We start from the raw sequence: 16,230 nt of genomic DNA on the forward strand, positions 1-16,230 counted from the left end.
TATAAAGATCTAGATATTTCTTGAATAAAACCAGTTTGCGCCTGTCCTCGTCTGTCTCTTCCTGTGTGTCGTGTTTTGTTGCGCTCTCAAGGTGGTTTCTATGTCAAAGCACCAACTCGCCTAACAGTCAACTCTTCGTATGCTACACAGTTTATAAAAAGGATCCTTGATTCTACGTACACTTTCCGATCGCAATTTTGCGTTCGAGCAGCTATAGTGTCGCTGAAAGCTGAAAATTCACCGGATACTGTGGCTAGCGCAAAGGGAGACCTACTTGTGCTTCTTTCCTTGTCATCTCGTTGCCCCTTCTTTTTAGTGTAATAGAGCAAACTGGGTGCTACAATCCTGGCTGACCACCCTGCCCTCCTCTCAATTTATTCTCTCTCACTGCTTGCACACAACGTTTTTCCCCCAGTGATCATGTATGCGGAGAACAAAATACTTCACGAAGCACTGCTGTCTTCGTTTCTTTCTGCTAGTTTCTTTCCACTCACAAGCTTGGATGCTGCAGCCGAGTAGTGTCATGGTTGTTTACCAGGCAGGATAACGACGGAAAGCTTAGTGTATACAAGAAACAGTAAAAAACAAAAATCCTGCACGGGTTGAGCTCTCTGAATAACAATAAAAATATTCTTGAACATATTATGTATATCTCCTATTTCAATGCTTTCCTTTATACTACGTAGCTATAAAATGTAGCGCCCACGGACTGCATGAAGACACGCAATAAAAAAGTGGGTGCTGTGCTTTCCTAGCCTTAGTTGTGCTGGCACAGAAAGTTATCGCCAGGTATAAAATACTTCTAATAGGCAACTTAAGCATAAGTACGGCGTCCAATGAGTAACGCTTTTTGGCTGTCACATCATTTTCTCTGGTTCTGCTCTAAACATTTACTACAGCTACCACAAGCATCTATGAATAGAAGAGTTGGTTTAACCATTGTAATGAACGTTTGTCGCTGGGATGGAGATGAATCTCTGAGCTTCATCGTGGATGCATTCACAACAAACGGTGCTGTAGCAGCCTAACAGTGAAAGTCAGTGCGGAGACTCACTTATATCAATGCACCGTGAACAATAAACTACTGCTGTAAGGCCATTTTTTACTTTAATGTCATACCGATTCGTGTGACGAAAGGATCAAGCGTGTCCTTTTACTTTTTTCTCTTTTCCATCCTACATGAACCGTCATCTTGCACATCAGATTTCTAGTTAAAAAACACACACAGTAAACATGAACAAGAATTCACACAAGACCAGCGCTGACTGCCAACTACTTGATTTATTGAAAGGAATGCTACGTGAAATGCTACGTCTTCCGCTTCTTTTCAAAGTCACGAATAACCTGGGGGAATTTGACATAACTAATGTTTAAACAAAGTATACTCGATACTGTCTGATGAATAAGATAACACACTCGATATTAGTGATGGTTCATTGGAGATTACTATGGCTCCGCTTCTGGTGAAAAAATTAAACTGTAAAGAACAACTATACGATGTTTTGTACAGCCACATGAAACGCTCCGCTAAATAAAACGTACAATACACGTATATGCCGATATTTTGTAATATTCTTTGCGTGCAATTAAAGAAAACAGCACGACTCCAGCCAGTCCTTTTTTTTAATACGCTAGCGACGTTTCGAAACTTGACCGATTTCTTATCTAGGGTTGACACAAAAGATGTGTTTAGCGTTTTTGCATTCTTTATCATTCCTAGTAAAAGCATTCAGGTTTTCAAGTCATGTGTATTTTAAAATTGATTTTGATTGGTGTTTAGACTGCTCCGCGGTCAGGGGTAACAAAGCTACCCCTGACCATTCAGATATCTGCCTGCGTGAAACCTAATACAGGATATTTCCTGCAAAACTGTATGTGGCCACGTGCCATTAAGAATGTTTGCTCCACGGAAATTATGGAAGGCTCTGCCCTAAAAATAAAGAAAAAAACGCAAATGTAACAGATGTGAATTCACAGCGTGTGTGAGACACCAAGTGCACGCGGCGAGGCACACGATGTGTCAAAACCGCCCAGGCTAAAATGTTAAGCTCCGGCAAGTTGAATCAGTTTGCAAACAACGTCTGCGTGACCCTTGTGCGTTTGTGCTCACCCACTCTCTCATTGAAATTGGTGGCAGTTGTTTTTTTCTTCGTCAAAATGGTTGATTTTGCCGTGTTCTGTGTGGCTAAGGGTGAGGGCTGGCTTGCCTTAATATTACGCGGCACACACTGCAGTCCGGCGCGTAAAATAAACAGAGGAAAAATGCATGGATTCCTGTAACACTGGTTTGCATACGGCAAATTGTGTCTCCATGGTTTTTCTCGCGATGTAGTTTAAACAACTAAACAAAAATAAATAAGGAAGAGAGAGAGGAAATAGGAAAAATGAAATCAGAATAAAAAGTGGCAATACAAGTGAGCACAATGGCACTATAGAATGCCAACACAAGCACAATGTAATAACTCTAATATGATCGCGGCCAGTAAAAAAGAGGAGCACCTCCGACAGCAAGCTGATACGGGTGAGTACTGTAAACAAGGCGAGTTCTTGTGCTGATTTTCGCGATTTGTACAACGCGTGTTATCGCGTCGCTTATCGATAGCACTTTCCGAGGTCCGTTGAGACCACACATGGGTGCTCGCCTGCATAGTGTCACCTGCTTCGAAGTCAGCTCTGTGTGAAGTATGGAGCTCAGCGATGTACACTTTTCTGTGCCCAAGAGGAGCCCGTTTGGCTCCACAGACATCATTGTGCCAGAGCTGTCTTTTGGTGAGTGCGCAGCAAAAAGGCTGCATGTGAGCTATCACTGAGAAATCTAGCGTAAACGACGACAAAGGGAAATAATGGTCACATAGCACAGGTTTATCACCATGATTGGATAATTATATTGTGCACAGAAATTCACTGCATTTGCTGTCTACAATTGAACGGATACTTACATATTTATCATCCAGGTCAGCTTCCATAACTTTCAGGTGCGATCTGTTGTCGCAATTTCTGTACAGACAACACTCGACTCACCTGACAAGGCACCGCATTCACAGCGAGAACAATAATGAGCTAGGTTGACTTTCTTGTATTTTCAGAATGCACCGGGGCTAAGATAACATAAAATTGAAGCACCTGCCCTAGTGGCCTATGGACAGTTTACCGCAATATAACGATGCGCCATAATCAGTGTCCCCTCTTTCTGGACAAATTTATTCATGCGCTGCAACTTGACGTGCTGAAGCTTGTTTTGCGGTTCAAGTTTATTATCCTTAAAATTTCTTACAATTTCAAGGTACAGAAAACTAAATACGAACGTTTGCCTGCTGAGAAATATTTTTCATAATGTGCGAAGGGACATGATATTCTGAAACGCTGGTTTCTCGCATTCATGCGGGCACCCTCGAAGATAATGTTCATGCACGCTTGTTTGTGGGCGACCCTCCAGTATCGAGATTAACAAAATCTAGGGGCCTCCACAACTATTGAGCAGTGACCTCACCTGTTCAGATTCACAGTCGTTACACGAGAACCTGATCGTTTAAGCGCATTAAAATGCACTGAGTATGCCAAGGTTGTTAGCTCGCGGTTCATTTGTCTAATAAATATGATGGTAAGTAAATGTTAATTCTAGGGAAATTGTTAGGTCTCAGGTGTTAAAAAAGCGGTTTTGGCGCCACAAATAGGCAGGCAAAACGATGCTTTAGGTCTGCAACATCATAAATGTTGTTCCAATACCTATCCTTATCAATGCAAAAAGTCTCAAGAGAAAGACGTGTGCGACCTGTGCAGAAAAGCAAAAATAAATGTTTTTGCTTGTAAAGGCACTTATGTACCCGCTGCTGAACGCAGGTGTCCGACTGTCCTTTTTTCTGCATGGTTTGCTGAGTAGGATCTCTGCATTTATTAACGCGACAGCGTTAAAGAGATCGTTTCACCACAGACCATTGCGATTGCATAAAACTTTGCTAGAAGCATTATACAAAGCTGACGAAGTGGGTAGTCTCCTATACCCACTGCCCATAGAAGTGGGCAGTACTCTATAAGTTGTTTAATAAGGAAGCCTTGGGTGTCGTGGAAATGAACTTTAGGCTCGTGTGTGAAATGGCTTGTGAGATAAAGAATCGTGCCCTGGCACTTCTAGAGTAAATGAATTTGGAGCTGCGCAAGACAAGTGCTTAAAGAGTTTTATTTCATTTTTTCGTGCACAAAAACTACGGCTATGCAGTCCAAGCAGGATGGCAACGAAATTGGTACAATATTAAAAGCGCTTGGTCCAACGTTTGGTACAACATTAAAAGTGTTGAAATGACTTAGGAAAAAATATAACAGTAAAAAATTCTCTGTGTACGCATGGATAAATGCTGTAAAAGAAATCAATAATGATAAGGATTACAATGAAATGATAAGGACTACAAGGAAATACTCATAATCGGTTACTCTTCATGTCTCTTCATTTTATAAAAATATACCTCACGATGACGGCATAGCTGCATTACAAAACATGTACACAGAACATAAACAATCTAACACCTCCAATTTCTCTGCCATCGCAACTTCGACGAGGTTGGTCCTCTAATTAAAATAATTTGAGTTTATCCACGAGTATTTTCGACAAAGCAGCGGCACCGCTAAGGGTACCAAGATGACAGCCAAATATGCCAACATATTTATGGGAAAGCTAGAGTCAAAATTTTTTGCCATTGTACCTTGATACCACTGTTATGCAGAAGCTACATAGACGACATCTTCCTTATTTGGACCCACAGCGAGGATGACATTTTCGGCTTTATCGACACTTAAAACGCTGTACATCCGATAACACACTTCACACACACCTATTGGCAAGCAACCGTAAATTTTATTTATGTTACCATAACGATAGAAAAAGACAAGCTTTCTGCAACGCTATATCGCGGACCAACAGATCGACAACAATACCTCCATTACCAAAGCGATTACCCGTGGCACTGTAAAAACAGTATTCCATACAACCAGGCTGACCGGTTTAGGCGAATCTGCTCAACAGACGCTGATTTTGACACGAGCTCGCAGAGGCTAAAACTTATGCTCGATAAACAAAAATACCCCCCACATGTAATTGATGACGCCATTCAAAAAGTGAAAAACTGAAATGTGAGGACTTACTTATGAAGCGACCACCGCAATAAGAGCCGCAAAAATTAAACCTTTCCCCAAGTAAACAAAATCCTGAAACGACATTACAGCAATCTGGAACAAAGTGAACGTCTGAAACGCGCATTTCCATCCACTTCTGGCGTCTTTTACCGACGACCACGTAACCTCAAAGACACTTGTCTACTTTCAAATCAATACCTCACTCCCTACTAATTCAGGCCGACCTTGTGTAAGGTCACGATGTCTTGCATGTAAACGAATGCGAGAAACACACAAAGCAAGCAGCACACAATCCAAGTTTTCGATTAACTTACGAGGAAACCTATACTCAGCGACAGCTTTTCTTGACATTGGAGCGAAGGCTACGGAGGCCAGGCCTCCGCACATTTGTGTTACTACGTAAGTAGTCCGGCAGCTTGCAGCCGATTTCAATTCCAGTTTCGGTTTTCGCTTGCTCGCTCACAATTGTTGTAGATCGTTGTTAAGATTGCGTGCAAGACGCGAACAGTGAAGCTTATTTAAGAGCTTGTGCGGCCACCAGTAATAAGGCTGGAAAGTTCGATGCGTGATGTATGAAAGACGGCGCGTCCCAACGATGAGCAGCTTTTCCACGGCCGATGCTGTGCTCGCCGCTGCAAGAGCAAGCAGCAGACGCAGCCGGCGTGCGGAAAACGTGGTGCTGTCCAAGAAATAAAAAAGAAAAAAAAAACTGGGGCACACGATAACTTCTTTTCTATGAACAGCGTCCCATGCTTGTTTTATCCTTATAATGAAGAAAGTTTTAATTATTCGGGCCAAGTAGCTATTAAAATCAGAAAATAAAACAGGTACTATTTCCTGGCGCACGCGCATGCACGCGGTTCGGTTCTGTAGCTTCCACAGCGCTGTCAAGAAAAGCTGTCGCCGATTATAACACACAATTCCTCTATTGTGGTATACCTACTCGAATGCAAAGTGTCCAGTATGCAGTACAATGGACAAACAGAAACATCATTTAAGATTCGTCCTAATAATCAAAGAGCCCACGCGAAATCGGCCCAAGTCTGCCTATATTGAAACAACTCAATCTTCTCGACCATGCATTTGACGAACTAACAGTGGCACTCTTAAAGGCGGGATTTAAATCAAACCGAGAACGTGAACAACAAGAGTCATACCTTATTCACGGATTTAACACTCTAGATAGAGGAATAAGTGAGTATCCGGGTGAACTTGCAGTAATTAAAGCACTAGAAAGCAATAACGGCAATAATGGAAATAATAACTGAGTTCACGGCACTGTAGCTGAAAAGGGCGCTGGACAACTCAAAATATTTCCGAGTGTAAATACTCTTCCTAAGTACAGCTGTCGTCTGTTTCTGTTTATCTTTACTGTCTAATCAATTGTGCCAAGCATGACATGCCTGACAGCAACCCTGTAGTGCGCAATCGGGAGGCCCCTATTGCACGCGTAATTCAGAAGCGGGGAAGAATTGACATTGAATCCGCTTGCCAGCCTCTGCGGCAATACGTGGCACCCCTCTTTGAGCAACGGGACGTTGACGAGGCGTTTAGTAGTTAAAGACCTAAACTTCTTAAAAAAGCTCTTTTCCCCCACACCGTACCACCAAAGCCATGCGACGCCATCTGGTCGGGAACAATACTTTATTGAAAGGAAATATACACAGACCACTGACATTCTCAAGGTGAAAAGAAGAAAAAGGAGAAAGAGGGGTGGGCAGGGGAAGTGAGATTGAAAGGGGGCGCCCGGGAGAGTCCAGCTTATATTCAAACATTTTTTCCCTCTTTGTCTCTCACCCCCATTGATTTTATTTACAATTGCATAAAGCTGAGCACCAACAAACTGTACTATCAATCATGGTGAAAGCCAGACACTGGCTGAAACGTCAAAATAAACCACGTTGTGACTGCTCACGGAGGATCTACTTGACTATATATATATATATATATATATATATATATATATATATATATATATATATATATATATATATATATATATATATATATATATATATATATATATATATATATATATATATATATATATATATATATATATATATATATATATAGTGGGAGTAATATTTTAATGGGCCAGTGTTAGTCTTCGTGAAGGTATGGGATGTGGCACAACGGGAGCGTTGTCAACAAGGATAAATATATTTATTTCCCAACAGTTTCGGGAGGGGTCCTCCCTTCATCAAGGGATGAGTTATACTGACATGAACTTCCAAACTTCGTTGCTGCCGCGTCCCTCTCGCCTTGAAAGATGTTTGCGAGAGTGAGAGGGAACTAAAAAAAGAAAGAATAAAAAAGGGGTAAGAAAAAAGACGAAAAGAAAGAAAAAAGAAAAAAAGAAAGAAAGTAAAAAAGGGGAAGAACCACTGTCAACACTGAGAACGAAACCAACTGTCCTTGTACGTCCACATACGGTTCTTATCACGTGCCGTTCAGTTCTCGACGTGTATCGAGCCACCCAAGGTTGTCGCCGTGGTGGCGGGAGGGTCCGTGACGGCGTGCGTAAAGAAAGCGTTTCCCCTTAATGGGTCGGTCGGCGTGCGGCGTGCGTAAAGAAATGGTTTCCCCTTAATGGGTTGGTCGGCTCTTTACCTTTAATCTTCGTCCGTTTTCCTTCAATGGTCATCAAGTGGTAGGCGAACGTAAACACTTTGTATGTGCATGTGGAAAAAAAAGAAGAAAAAAAAGAAAAAAATAAGAAAGGACACTGTACACGTACGAGTCAGTCAGAAAAAACAAGCATGGTCTCCAGCTATCAATCTTTGTCACCAATTTCCTCCTGGCTTACTTCTCGGAGGCAGTTGAGTTTTCCTGGGTCCTCGTTGATGCCGGCTACTAATGTTCGAAATTTGAAAATAAAATATGCCTCACGCTGTTCGCGCTCGCGCCTGTTTGAGAAACCGGACTGCAAAAGAGTTACGCTGATATTTTCAAAACTGTGTTTTGGCAGGCGCAGATGTCTAGATAAAGGTAGCTTCGGCAGTGAAGTGGCGTGGTACCGGTGATTATTGAACCGCAGCCGAAATGGCGTGTCTGTTTGGCCGATATATTCTTGTCCGCAGATGTTGCAATGTAGCATGTATATTACGTTACTGGAGTCACAATTAAGGCTTTCAGTTATGCAGAAATTGAAATCCGAGAAGTTCGCTTTGGATTCACGTGTTGTGACCATGTGTGGGCATACCTTGCACCGAGCTTTCCCGCAGAGATGGCACCCTGATTGATATTTGGGGGTGTTTGTTTTTTGCTCTGACAAGAATGTCCTTCAGATTTTTATCTCTGCGGTACACTACGTGAGATGGCTTCGCGAAAATAGAAGTTACTCGTTTGCTTTGCCTGATTATGTTGAAAAGGCGGAAAAGTATGTTGTTGATTCGTGGCGCTGATGAGGAGTAAGTTAGTACAAGGTTCCTTTGGGAAGTCGTTTTAGATACTCTGTTTGGTCCCTTAATTATATCATTCCTGTTCACGTTGCGAGCACGTAGTATGGGATCGTCAATAATGTCTTCCGGATAATTTTGTTTCAATAAGGAATGCTTTCGGTGTTCTGCGTGTCTGTCAAATTCCCGCATATCGGTGCATATTCTTCGGTACCGGTAGGCCTGAGAATATGGAATACCCATTTTGCAATGCTTTGAGTGGCTGCGGTTGAAATGTAGGTATATTTGACGGTCTGTAGGGTTTTTGCAAAGGTTTGTTGACAAGCGGTGATTGTTGACCGTGACAGTGACGTCCAAAAAGTTAATGCTAGTTTTGGAAATTTTGTGCGTGAATTTTATTGACGGGTGGCACTTGTTTAAATTCTCTATGAAGCAGAAAAGACTTTCCTCAACGTGGTTTCATATCATAAAAATATCTTCTAAGTGTCTCCTGTAGTAGAAAGGTTTCAAAGTGCGTCCCTCAATGAATGGGATTTCAAGTGAAGCCGTAAAGGTGCTCGCGAAGTTTGGGGCCATTTTTGTGCCCATCGCAGTGCCACTGACCTGAAGGAAATGCTTGCCATTGAACTCAAAATGGTTATAATTTACTACAAGTTCAAGAAGGGTAAACAGTACCTCGCCACTTGCACTAGTTGATGAGTCACATTTTACATATTCAGAAAACATAGCCCGCTTCGGTCATGGTGGTATGTTGATGTAAAGTGAGCAGACATCCATGGTTACCAGAAAACTGCCGCCTGGGATGTCGAGACTTGACGTTTCGCAGATGAAATGGATTGTGTCCTTTAGGTAATAGGGAAAATTTGGGGGATGTTTTTTATTAAGGAATTGATGCATTCCGATATATTTTCTGTTGATGTGGTGTTACTGGATACTATCGGACGTCCCGGATTGCCTGCCTTGTGTATATTGGGGAGCAAATAGAATCGACCGGAACAGAATGGGCCGGTAACATTGCTTTTAACATTTTCCCGGTAATTTTCTCGTCCCGGCGGAGATTGTTTAGGGTTACTTTTAACTACCACCGGCGAGGCCAGCGAGCCAGCGAGTCCCACCAGTGAGTCAGAGATCGGCGGCAACAGCTGCCATGGAAAACTCTAGTGCCAAACCCACTCAACAACAGGGAGCCGAGGGACACAAAGAGCCATCCAAGGTCCCCGAGTGACGACATCGCCACTCCCACCAGCGAGGCCTTACAAAACCAGGTGGACAAATGCGGTGAAGACCAAGGCGGTGGCTTCCAAATGACACGGGGAAACAAAAGGTACGGGCATTCTTAAACACGCATGGTCCCACTCATTGCTATCGATTAGCAAAATAATGAAAAGTGGGTGCGATACGAAAAACACGCGGAACAACTAACCAAATATGTATCTCACGAAATTGCACCGAAGGGCCTCCGCCTAGACTGCAACCCCTCAATGTCTACACTAAGTGAAGCAGAAAGGGGGAAGTGGGAAAAAATATTACTATAAGCGTCCTTGCAACTGACTCGGGTCATGGCGGACCATAGTGAGCGTAAGGCCGCCGAATACAGTGTCACGGAGGTCACGCAGAAATTGGTATCTAATCTTGGAGAGCATGATGCAAGAGAACTGGAAAGATATGAACTAAAAAAGAGAGGCGAAATTTCAGTAGTAAAAGATAGAAAATTCAAGCGGGACTGCAGAGGCTCCACTATTCTGCAACAGGAAAATAGGAATGAGGCCGTACAAGAACGTCAGGGACCACCCGTACCACAACCTAACTTTGAGGAGAAAAATGGGAACTCGAAACTACAGTGCAATCCTAATCAAAACATCCTTACTCTCGAATATGACGCTGACACTCTTGTGCCACGTGATAGCCAAGAGCAGCCGAAAACTTATGAGAAAAATGTCCTCAATCTGTCAAACACAACACTCACAACCGCTCAGCTTCAACTTTTTTCGAGAGGCTTAACCTTCTGTCCATCATCCGGTAGATTCAATGAATTTGAACTGTACCAAGACCTCAATAACTTTTCGCGTAATGTCCGCCTTCGTGAATACTTTCATGATCGCAAGAACTGTACGGACGAGAATAGATTGATTGGTGGTGAGAAATCATTGTGTCCAGGTGAGCAGAGGGACAAACACCTCGATATGTATATATCAGCAGTTCAAAAAGATGTCATCAGAGCGTATGAAAAGAATCGGCCATTTTGAGACAACATATCAAAGTCAGAACGAAGGGCACTCGATGAACTACAAAAAGACACTGGAATTACTATCAAACCGGCTGATAAAGGGGTATGCATAGTAATTCTAAACACGTCGGACTACTTAAAGGAAGGGGAACGACAACTATCAGACACAAAACTCTACAAAGAACTTCCAACGGACCCGACTGCCGAATTCGAAAGGGAGATAAAAGTAACCCTAAACAATCTCCGCCAGGATAAGAAAATTACCGGCAAAATGTTAAAAGCAATGTTACCGGCCCATTCTGTTCACGGTGAATTCTATATGCTCCCCAAAAGCAAGGCAGGCAATCCGGGACGTTCGATAGTATCCAGTCACAGCACATCAACAAAAAATATATCAGAATTCATCAATCCCTAATAAAAACATCCCCCCAAATTTTTCCTATTACCTAAAGGACACAAACCTCTTCATCTGCAAAACTTCAAGTCTCGACATCCCAGGCGGCAGTTTTCTGGTGACCATGGACGTCTGCTCACTGTACAGCAACATACCTCATCATGACGGAATAGCGGCTATGATTTCTGAATATGTAAAATCTGACTCATCAAATAGTGTAAGTGGCGAGGTACAGTTTACACGTCTTGAACTTGTACTAAATTATAACCATTTTGAGTTTAATGGCAAGCCTTTCCTTCAGGTCAGTGGCAATGCAATGGGCACGAAAATGGCCCCAAACTTCGCGAGCACCTTCATGGCTTCACTTGAAATCCCAATCATTGAGGGACGCACCTTGAAACCTTTCTACTACAGAAGATACTTAGACGATAATTTTGTGATGTGGAACCATGATGAGGGTAGTCTTTTCCGCTTAATAGAGGATTTTAACAAGTGCCACCCGTCAATTAGGTTCACGCACAAAATTTCCAAAACTAGCATTAACTTTTTGGACGCCACTCTCACGGTCAAAAATGACCGCTTGTCAACAAACCTTTACAAAAAGCCTACAGACCGTCAAATGTACCTACATTTCAAGAGCAGCCACCCAAAGCATAGAAAAACGGAAATTCCATATTCTCAGGCCTACCGGTACCAAAGATTATGCACTGATATGCGGGAATTTGACAGACACGCAGAACACCTAAAGCATTCCTTATTGAAACAAAATTATCCGGAAGACATTATTGACGATGCCATACTACGTGCTCGCAACGTGAACAGGAATTTTATAATTAAGGGACCAAACAGAGTATCTAAAACGACTTCTAAAACAAACCTTGTACTTACTTACTCCTCATCAGCGCCACGAATCAACAACATACTGTCACGGGGTCGTGACGTGACCGAAGACAGGAGACTTCGTGTTGGAATTTAACTGTTTATTTGGGCGAACCTTTGCCCGGTAAAAGGAAAGTGCAACTACAGCAGCAGTCTCGCACAGATAGCAGTCTCGGACTGATAGTGGCGAACGGAGCGTCGGCCTTCGATCAAGAACTGACAAGCGGCGAAGCGCGTCGGCATTTATACTCTTGCCGTCGAATGTTCTAGCGTTATCGCTGGCGGTGGCGTAGGTTCCAGAACAATCTGTACCGTTCGCACAGTGGGCGTGATCTTATCGAAATGATCTACTACAGTCCGGAACTTTCTGGAAAACTGCAGGCGCGGTTTGCACTGAGAGTCGTGTGGTGTTTTGGGACGATAACGAAAACTTGGGAAATAGAATGTGGCATTGCCACCCTCTGAAAAAGGCATCGTCCCGATGCTTTAACTAAAGATGAAGGTACAATAATAATCGAAGAAAGTACAATTAATAAATTACGATGAAACAATAATAAAAAACACTGTTTCAGTTTGTTAACGCGCATGAAACGGCTTGAGCACGCGACATGCACGACTTCAGGTCGTGATCGGCGTCGTTGAGAGTTCGTGATTCCATCGGGGACAACCTCGTAATCAAGTGGGCCGAGAAGTCGAACCACCCTGTACGGTCCGAAGTAGCGTCGCAGAAGCTTTTCACTTAGTCCACGTCGGCGTATCGGCGTCCACACCCAAACACGTTCACCGGGCTGGTATTCCACGAAGCGTCGTCGAAGGTTGTAACGGTGGCAGTCTGTCGTCTGTTGATTCTTGATACAGAGACGCGCAAGTTGTCGGGCTTCTTCGGCACGTTGAAGGTACTCGCTCACATCGAGGCTTTCTTCGTCGGTGACGTTGGGTAACATGGCATCGAGCGTCGTTGCCGGGCTCCTTCCGTAGACCAATTTGTATGGAGATATCTGCGTCGTCTCCTGCACCGCAGTGTTGTATGCGAAGGTTACATACGAAAGAATGGCATCCCACGTCTTGTGTTCGACATCGACGTACATTGACAGCCTGTCGGCGATCGTCTTGTTAAGCCGCTCGGTGAGGCCGTTGGTCTGTGGGTGGTACGCTGTCGTCCGGCGGTGGTTTGTTTGGCTGTATGCCAAGATCGCTTGAGTTAAGGCGGCAGTGAATGCCGTTCCTCTGTCGGTGATAAGGACCTCCGGGGCGCCGTGACGTAGGACGATATTTTCGACGAAGAACTTAGCTACGTCGGATGCACTGCCTTTTGGCAGGGATTTTGTCTCGGCGTAGCGGGTGAGGTAGTCGGTAGCTACCACGATCCACTTGTTTCCGAAAGCCGACGTCGGGAACGGCCCCAGTAGGTCCATATCAATCTGCTGGAAAGGTCGGCAAGGTGGATCAATTGGCTGCAGAAGTCCCGCTGGCCTTGTCGGCGGTGTCTTGCGTCGCTGACACTCCCGGCATGTCCTCACATAACGAGTGACGTCGGTGGTAAGACGTGGCCAGTAGTACCTTTCTTGTATCCTCGCGAGCGTGCGAGAAACACCGAGGTGCCCCGCCATCGGATCGTCGTGCAGGGCCTGCAGGAGTTCTGGTCGCAGAGCTGAAGGCACCACAAGGAGGTACTCAGCTCGAAGCGGTGAAAAGTTTTTCTTTTGTAGAAGACCGTTTCGTAGAAAGAACGACGCAAGTGCGCGCTTGAATACCTTCGGGACTTCGGCGGTCCTGCCTTCGAGGTATTCTATAAGGGCCTTAAGTTCCGGGTCGGCCCACTGTCGTTCAGCGAAGATGTCGGTAGTTATCGTTCCCAAGAAGTAGTCGTCATCCGGGTCGTCGGGTAGCGGTTGGTTGACAGGCGCACGAGAGAGACAGTCGGCGTCGGAGTGTTTTTTGCCGGATTTGTAAATGACAGTAATGTCATATTCTTGAAGTCTCAGGCTCCATCGTGCGAGGCGACCAGAAGGGTCCTTCAAGGTGGCTAGCCAACACAAGGCGTGGTGGTCGCTCACAACTTTGAAGGGCCTGCCGTAGAGGTAGGGGCGAAATTTCGACGTAGCCCAGATGATGGCGAGGCACTCCTTTTCTGTTGTGGAATAATTTGCTTCTGCTTTGGATAGCGATCGGCTGGCGTAACTAATAACCCTTTCAAGTCCGTCAGTCCTCTGTACAAGAACGGCACCGAGACCTACGCTGCTTCCGTCAGTATGTATTTCTGTCTCGGCGAATTCGTCGAAATGGGCAAGTAACAGAGGCGTCTGGAGGCGATGTTTAGGCTCCCTGAAAGCGTGTTCCTGTGGCGTTTCCCACTTGAACTCCACGTCGGCCTTGGTAAGGTTGGTAAGAGGATCCGCGATGCGGGTGAACTTTTTCACGAATTGCCTATAATAGGCGCACAGGCACAGAAATCGGCGCACGGCTTTCTTGTCAGTGGGTGGCGGGAAGTCGGCGATGGCGGCTGTTTTCCGTGGATCGGGACGAACTCCAGACTTGCTGATAACGTGCCCCAGAAACAAGAGCTCCTCATACGCAAATCTGCACTTTTCTGGCTTCAGTGTGAGCCCGGAAGTCTTGATGGCTTGAAGGACAGCTTCAAGGCGCCGAAGATGCTCGTCGAAACTTGAGGAAAACACGACGACGTCGTCCAAGTACACAAGGCAAGTCTGCCACTTCAATCCTGCCAGTACTGTATCCATACCGCGTTGAAAAGTTGCAGGCGCTGAGCAAAAGCCGAAGGGCATCACCTTAAACTCGAAGAGGCCGTCCGGTGTTATAAACGCCGTCTTCTCTCGGTCTCTTTCGTCTACTTCGATTTGCCAATAGCCAGTCTTGAGGTCCGTTGGCGAAAAGTACTTGGTGTTATGGAGCCGATCAAGTGCGTCGTCTATTCGTGCGAGAGGATACACGTCCTTTCTTGGGATTTTGTTCAGGCGGCGATAATCGACGCAGAAACGTAGGGTCCCATCCTTTTTCTTCACTATCACCACGGGGGATGCCCATGGACTCTTGGACGGCTGGATAATGTCATCCCGCAGCATTTCATCAACTTGTCTCTTCATGGCCTCACGTTCTCGCGTCGAAACCCTGTACGGATTCTGACGGAGTGGTCCGGCATTTTCTTCGGTTATGATGCGATGTTTCGTGGTTGGGGTCTGCCGAGTATTCGATGACGACGAAAAGCAATCTTCGTATTGGAGGAGTAGGGCCTTGAGCTGTTCTTGCTTATGGTTAAGAAGTCTGGGACTGACGTCGAAAGCTAAGGAAGGGGCTTCGTTCCTTTGAGCAGGTTCCGCAGAATCGGCGAGGGCGAAAGCACTGGTGGCTTCGACAATTTCTTCGATGTATGCGACCGTTGTTCCTTTGTTCACATGTTTGTACTCATTGCTGAAATTCGTGAGCATAACCGTTGCTTTGCCTCCCCGCAGCTCTGCTATTCCTCTTGCGACGCAAATATTTTGGGTGACCAACAGATGCTGACTGCCTTCAACGACGCCTTCCAAGTCAGGTGATTTAGGAGCACCGACTGAAATAATGACGCTTGAGCGATGCGGAATGATGACTTGTTCTTCCAGCACATCCAAGGCATGGTGTCCTGACGACATGCGCGGTGGTAGTGCTTCTTCTGTGGATAACGTTATCGACTTTGTTTTTAGGTTGATGACAGCACCATGGAGGCATAAGAAGTCCATGCCAAGGATGACATCTCTCGAGCAACGCTGTAGGACTACGAAGTCTGTAGGATAAATACGGCCGTTAATGGTGACTCTCGCTGTGCAGATTCCTGCAGGCGTTAGAAGATGATCTCCGGCTGTGCGGATTTCAGGGCCTTTCCAAGCTGTCCTAACTTTCTTTAACTTCGCGGCGAACGACCCACTGATGACAGAATAGTCGGCTCCAGTATCGACGAGAGCGGTCACACTGTGGCCGGCAATAAGAACGTCGATGTCGCTAGTTCGCCGTCTCGCATTACAGTTAGGGCGTGGCGTCGGGTCACGGCTGCGTCGGCTTGATCCGCTGCTTCCATGTTGCGTCGTCAGGCCACCTCCGGTAAGTGAGCTTTCGCCGTCAGGGCTTTGCCTGGTTGGCATTGTGTTCGGAAAGCTCCGTCGCGGCGTCGTCGTCGTCGGAGGATCTTCGGTAGTTCGTCGCAGAGCAAC

At 45.1% G+C, this 16,230-nt stretch overlaps 1 protein-coding gene across 22 annotated transcripts in view; it reads left to right on the forward strand.

The window, feature by feature from the left end:
- Positions 1-2,623: 2,623 nt before the first annotated feature.
- Positions 2,624-16,230, forward strand: part of LOC119178032 (uncharacterized) — a 653,511-nt gene continuing 639,904 nt past the window's right edge. For all 22 annotated transcript variants that reach the window (XM_075892549.1, XM_075892220.1, XM_075892616.1 and 19 more), the window contains exon 1: positions 2,624-2,769. In XM_075892549.1, coding sequence (XP_075748664.1) covers positions 2,685-2,769 — 85 coding nt within the window. In that variant the 5' untranslated portion in view covers positions 2,624-2,684. The remainder of the gene's footprint in view (positions 2,770-16,230) is intronic.

This window comes from Rhipicephalus microplus, chromosome 1 (assembly GCF_043290135.1).
Source record: "Rhipicephalus microplus isolate Deutch F79 chromosome 1, USDA_Rmic, whole genome shotgun sequence".
Lineage (NCBI taxonomy): Eukaryota > Metazoa > Arthropoda > Arachnida > Ixodida > Ixodidae > Rhipicephalus > Rhipicephalus microplus.